We start from the raw sequence: 6628 nt of genomic DNA on the forward strand, positions 1-6628 counted from the left end.
GGGCACATCCCTGCAGTGGGAGCAGAGTCCCCTGACCCTGCAGGAATTCCCTGCTCCTCTGGAGAGGGGTGAGGCCAAAGCTTGGGGGCAAAGGACAACAGCCAAAGCAGGGCCACTGTGTCCCTGATGCATCCAGGACAGCGTGTTTGCCTTGTTCCCAGCACTGGTGAATCTAAACAAGATTTATTTTTGACAAGATTGCCTGTTCCCTCACTTCTCCAGCTCTCCCCCCACACCTGGCTCTGCAGCTGTAGCTCACCCTGCCCTGGCTGTGGCTGATAAAATATCATTTTTGTAGCAGCAATCCATTCTTTTAAAGAGCACAGAGTGTACAGTGCAGTAGAGACTTTGGGAAATCCATCCATGTAAGGGACTCTGCCCTCCTGCTGTTCCTGTAGCTCTCCTTCCTGCTTTCACCTGGGCTGGCAGGATGGGCAGGGCCCATATTTATCATATGAAAGTGTGTTACTGAATTTGTCCAGAAGTTGTGATTACAGACACTCATTTTCTGACAGAAAGCATTTTCCCTTTGCCTTTCCCCTGCTGTTCCCAGGTGCTGCCCAGGCTGTCTCTCTGTGCTCCCAGAGGAAGGGCAGCCCCTGCCTGGCCTGCCCAGCCCAGCTGGATGGGACAGGGCTGTGTGGCCTGGCAGGGCAGGGACAGCTGGCTGTGCTCTGGAGTGCCTTGGAACCTTCCCCTGGCAGCGTTGGAGGGGTTTCTCTCTGGGATTGCTTGTGAGGCACCATCCCTTTGTACAGAGCCCAGTGCTAAAGGACTGACAAGGGAGATAAAAATGGTTCTGTTAAATGAGGCAAAGAATGCAATAAGAAAAATGAGCTTCCTTTTAATGTCTGAAATGGTTGGGAATAGAAATGCTGGAAAAGGGCACTGTTATGTCTGAATTGGTGTCACCTCTCATGGATAAAACCCCACAGTGAGCCAGCAGAGCACAAGTGTGAAAGCTGGATCCTTTGACTTCCACAGTGCAATAATTTTCTTTTCCTCCTCTCTTTCAGGCCAGGAAGAATCCCCAAACTCCTCCCAGCGTTGCCCAAACCTTTGGTGTTTGAGCAGCCCCAGCCCAGAGGCCCCAGCCCAGCCCTGCCCTGCTGTGGGTGAGTCAGAGGCACCCAGGGCTCCTCCTGCCCTCTCTGCTGCCCTCACTGCCTGGGGCTGCCACTGCTGCCAGCCCAGCCGGGGCTGCTCACAGGGCAGGGTGAGGGAAGGGACAGGCCCTGACTCCGTGGGGCACAGGGCTCGTTTGTTATTTTATTGTATCTATGGCATTAAACTATGCTAAAAGAATAGAAGAAAGGATCTCATCAGCAGGCCAGCTAAGAGTAGAAAAAGAAGGAATGAATACCAAGGGCTTGTGGCTGGGACAGAGAGTGTGAGCCAGCTGAGTGTGATTGGCCATTAATTAGAAACAGCCACAGGCCTCCCTGCTTTATCTATTATTTTTCTGTTAATGCCTGTGTGTTGTATTTTTCCATCAATCCAAGCTTCTTCCCAGGCTGCAGATCAAATCTTTGGGTGTCTCTGGAAGTTTCTGGTTTTCCAATTCCCACATCTCCCCTCTCACTGTGTATTAAGAAATTTTTATTAATAGATTTATATGGATAATTTGTAATTGGTATATTGATTAGGTAAGTAAAGAATGGATTTCTTGAGTAGTGACAAAGTATTTAAACTTGAAACTTTAGTTGAAGTTATTTAAATGTTTGGTTTAGGTTGGTTCATTAGTCAAGTTGTATAATTAAAAGTAAACACACTAAATAGAGGCATAACATTTGATTGAATTTTATATTTTTAGGCTATTATTAAAGAAGAATTTTATATTATTGATTTTTATATTTATAAAGACACTTAAAGTTAATAGTTTTTGGTGGGTGTAATACAAGACGTTAGGTGTAAGTTGGAATTTTTGTGTAATTTCCATTTGTATTTACATTGATTTTTTAGTGCTGGAGTTGTCAGTGTGGTTGTTTGTGTGATGTGGTTTTGTGTTTTTTATTGAAACTTACCTGGGTTTTTGTACTTGCTGAGATGTAAGTAAACTTCACGTTTTCATCTGAGAAATAAACTACTGATGCATCTTGGTTTATAAAATAGCATGGAGATTTGTGAGATACTTATTTAAGATATTATTCTAATTATTTTTGTTATAAGTATGGAGAAATATTAGATTAAAATAATGTATGCAGTAAAGAGAAAAATTAAATTAATTAGGAATTATTTAGATTATATACAATTAGTAACATGTGAAATGATATATTGATTAAGTATTAAAATATTGTATATTATTTCAGAGTTTGTAACCGTTGATAAATTTTAAATTAGTGGAAGGTTACATAATAGTTAAAAATAGGTTTAGTTGTTATATTGATAAAGTCAATGTCTTAAGTTAAAATTATTTGAAATTTATTTTTGATAAAGCAAACATTTGGGATTTTTGTTAATTATTTTATTTCGGTAGAATTAGGGTTTGATTGTAGTTTAAACTGTAATTGGTGGATATTACTTAATACATTTTTATGTAATGTTTTTAAAAATAGTAGTTATGAGTAAAAATTTTAGGATTAAGGATTAATTAAATCATTTAATAATTGGGTTTTTAAAAGTATTTTTAGAATAGAGATGTTTTGAGTATAGTAAACTTATTTTTTCAAGATTTGAAAGTGGTTACAGACAGGATTGTGGATTTGGATACTGAGAGTGTGAGGGGGCAGGAAATGTAGCTGTAGGAGAGGCTGAATACTTAGTATGAAACTTAGAAAAATAAATTATTGTTGTAGTTGGATTTTTTATAGAAGTGTTTTTGTAATAATAATAACTGAGGAAAGTGATAGGATTAATAGTTTGGAGGAGGTTTTTAATGAAGTTTTTTGTTAAATTTGAAAAATATGTAAAATTATGAGATAATATTAGGTTAAATGACAGAGTTAGTGTAGAGATTAGTTAGGGAGTTCACTTGGTTTCAGAGATGTATAAGTAGTTAGAGAATAAAAAAGTGGGATTTTGAAATTATGTGGTTTTGGTAATTACATAAAGAGATGGTAAAGTATGTGAAAGTCAGTTGTAAATATTATAATAAAATTTTATAAATTTTGTTTATTATAAAATTAATAATTTTCTATAATTAGCCTATTAGTACTAAGTGTTTGGAGAACCTAAGGTAACTTTCTAAAAATATTTATGTATTACGGAAATAGAGTAAAAATTTTAAAATAGTATGATATTAATAGTAATTGCTATTTTTTTGGTGGTATTTACAAAAGATAAAAACTAGACATTGTAATGAAGAACAGATTTTTTATGAAATGGATGATGTAATCAACTGTATTTTTTTACTTATGAGTAGGTGTTTGTTAGAGTGTTATTGTAGTTGTTTTAATTTGAGTTGTTTTACTTTTTTAAGAAAATTAACTATATACTTTATAGTTTGGAAAAATGATTTATAATAAAATTTAGGATAAGTTTCATTAAATAAGATTTAGAATTAATTAATTCTGATAGTAAGGAATAATAAACCTAATTTTATTAGACCATTACAGTGATAAAATGAAATTTAAGACTATTTAGACTTAAATGTAGTGAAGTTTAATTTTGTTCGATTTTATTAATACTTGAGTTACTGTAGGTTGTTATTTATAAATATTGAAGTTTTGAAAGTGTTTTGGAGAAACCTTAGATTGTTGGGTTACTATTACTACCTATATCCTTACATGGTGGTTTTATTTATTGGGAGCTATGTTTCTTGGTAAAAGATTTTTATTTATGTTCTATTTAGAATGGTACTAATTTGTATAGTGGGCTTTTTTTGTATTTAGGATATTGATTAGAACGTTCTATATTTTTGTGGGCTTTGAGTAATATTTATGTATAGGTTTTTGATATTTGAATAATTTTTAATGGTTTGTGTTACTTTTTAAAGAGTTTTTGATTTAGAATTTGAAGAGTATTTGGTGTTTGGAGGAAATAAATTTGGAGTTATTTTTGGATGTGGTTGAACTGTATTTTTAATGTTAATAAGGTCTACTTTTGGTACATTAGTTTGATTTTTTTGTTTGGTTGTGGGGAGGGTCTCTTGTGTAAGCCTGAGACTGGTATTAGGACTTTTTGTCTAATGTTTTATGAGTCTGTTAAGGAGGAGGTGTTGTTTTAAGTTTTATAAAATATACTGAGACTCAGTTAAAATCAAGGAAGAAACATTATGGTAATTGAAGGGTGTTGTGTTTAAAGAGTTATAAGTCTTTTTTAATAACTTGAAATAAGGTGAGCCCAATCTACTTTTTCTGCCCCCACGAATGGCATGACCTGTGCCCACTGCTCACAATTCACCCAACCAAAATCAAGAGCAAACGTTGGCTGGGCTTTAAGAACTTGAAATAACTTAGAAGCAAAATAAATCACTTTTTTCGCCTGTGTTTTGTTTTTTCCTTCAGATGCTGGACTTACCTCTGTGGATGTGTGCTGAGCTCTCACTGCAGGAACCCATCAGGCCTCGGTGGCTGTGAGTTCGTGTTCTTCTCACTGGGGAATTGGAATTAATACATTAATTAATTGCAGAATTAATTGAATTAATGACCCCTTTGCCCTTTTGTGCCCCGCTGTGTGGGACAGGGGCAGAGAGAGCGAGCAGAGGAGCGGCCGGGGCTGGAGAGGGGCAGAGAAAGGCAGAGGGACCTCCCTGGTGTCCCCAGGGCACTGTGGGGAGCAGAAGGGACCCCGTGAGGGCAAGGGCAGGCGGGGAGGGGACAGCTTGGGGCCAAACCCGGGTTCACCTGCAGGGAAATGAGTCAGGGATGGTTTGGAGGGAAGAGCTGAGGGGATGAGTCCGCCCAGCTCGGCCCAAGTGGGAGCAGAGGTGAAGGCCAATCCAAAGCCAGCCCTGCTCAACCTCGGAGTCCCAGAATAAATTCTACAAACTGCCCATTGAGGGACTAAAAATACATAAAAACAGACCCAGGAGCAAACCAGAAGGTTCCTGGGAATCCCATTACAGTGTTGTCACAGCCTTTTTAACAGAATTTTTATCACAACGCTGCATTTCTCTGTTGGGATCGTTCACTCTGTGGGCTGTGGGGTTTTTGGGTCTGAGCTCCCTCACGGCAGCGCTGACACCCTGAGGAGCGGGGAGGGAAAGCAGAGTCAGGGCTGCTGGCAGGGCAGGGCAGGGGGTTCTACCCCAGAGCAGATCCAGCGGCTGCCCCCAGCCTGGCCAGGAGGGATCTGCTCTGGCTCCTGCAGGGAAGGAATGTTCCCAGCCGATTCAGCCGGCATTCCAGCGGCCTCACCTCCCGATTCAGCCGGCATTCCAGCGGCCTCATCTCCCGATCCAGCCGGCATTGCAGCGGCCTCACCTCCCGATCCAGGTGACATTCCAGCGGCCTCACCTCCCGATTCAGGTGACATTCCAGCGGCCTCACCTCCCGATTCAGCCGGCATTGCAGCGGCCTCACCTCCCGATTCAGCCGGCATTGCAGCGGCCTCACCTCCCGATCCAGGTGACATTCCAGCGGCCTCACCTCCCGATTCAGGTGACATTCCAGCGGCCTCATCTCCCGATCCAGGTGACATTCCAGCGGCCTCACCTCCCGATCCAGGTGACATTCCAGCGGCCTCACCTCCCGATCCAGGTGACATTCCAGCGGCCTCACCTCCCGATCCAGGTGACATTGCAGCGGCCTCACCTCCCGGCACTTCCCCAGGCCCGCTCCTGCCCGTTCTGAGGGGAATTTGTCCCACCAGCAGCAGGGGAAGGACACCAGCTGCCACCCTGGGACTTGGATTGTCCCCCTGGGGAATGCTGGCTACTGGGATTTAGAGCATTCCATGTATTTGGCTGCAGAAATTTCCCAGCCCAGGGGTTTTAGCTGACAGGCCAGCACAAAGATTGTTCTCTATGTGGTGCCTGGATTTGGGGTTTGCTATCAGCTTTGCTAGTTCAGGTGAGTTGTACCCACAGCCCCACATTCCCTGATGAATTCCTGCTGGAATAACCTGACAGCGCCTCATGGAGAGTGGAAATTCCCATGCAGAGGTACCACTTTTGCACCAGCTGTGTCAGGAGCCAGCAGAGGTTCCAGGGAAGCTGAGTGGGATCAGGACAAGGACAGGTCTATATTCCATAGAACTTGCTGTTTAAAACCCTCATCCCCCATCTCCCCTGATGTCCCTGGGGTCACTTGGCAGAGTTCCCTGGAACCCAGCTGATTTCACTCCCCACCCCTGGAGCTCGGGCTCCAGTTGATATTTTAAAGCAGGACAAGGCAGTGGCTGGATGCACTCCCAGCCTGTGCTGAGGCAGCACACCTCTCCCTGAAGAAGCCCAGCTCCTTTCAGAGCCTCAGCAGCAGCCTCTGCACATTCTTTCCCCTCAGGAAAAGGGATGCACATCCCTGCCTTCAGCACGCATCCAGTGGGACCCACCTGCAAAAGCTTTCCTTCACTTCTGCACTTCCAGCTGGCTCCCTGGGAAGTTCCAAACTTCATCCTGGTTGAACATCTGATTTTGAGGCATCTCCCAAGTATACTGATTGGGATTCAATATCTGTGAGGGAAGATGGCTTTGGCTTTAGCGCTGCTGAGACAATATGGTCTCAGGCTGGAAAGGAGAGAGGAGATT

At 42.3% G+C, this 6628-nt stretch overlaps 1 protein-coding gene across 11 annotated transcripts; it reads right to left on the bottom strand.

Moving 5' to 3' along the window:
- Positions 1–819: 819 nt before the first annotated feature.
- On the bottom strand, positions 820–6560 carry LOC135455071 (golgin subfamily A member 6-like protein 2). 11 transcript variants are annotated; one of them, XM_064727916.1, is made up of 5 exons: positions 6433–6560; positions 5298–6094; positions 4459–4533; positions 2025–2095; positions 820–1583 (listed from the first exon to the last, which is right to left on the bottom strand). In XM_064727916.1, the coding sequence occupies exons 2-5, from the start codon at positions 5677–5679 to the stop codon at positions 1455–1457; spliced, it is 657 nt and encodes a 218-aa protein (XP_064583986.1). In that variant the 5' UTR covers positions 5680–6094; positions 6433–6560; the 3' UTR covers positions 820–1454. The 11 variants fall into 11 exon arrangements, 6 of the variants coding, with proteins under 6 accessions (XP_064583986.1, XP_064584003.1, XP_064583994.1 ...); XR_010442259.1 differs by lacking the exon at positions 2025–2095 and having other exon boundaries at positions 820–1581; positions 4978–6554; XR_010442261.1 differs by lacking the exon at positions 2025–2095 and having other exon boundaries at positions 820–1581; positions 4966–6554.
- Positions 6561–6628: the final 68 nt, after the last annotated feature.

The sequence above is a fragment of the Zonotrichia leucophrys genome, chromosome 1, assembly GCF_028769735.1.
Source record: "Zonotrichia leucophrys gambelii isolate GWCS_2022_RI chromosome 1, RI_Zleu_2.0, whole genome shotgun sequence".
Lineage (NCBI taxonomy): Eukaryota > Metazoa > Chordata > Aves > Passeriformes > Passerellidae > Zonotrichia > Zonotrichia leucophrys.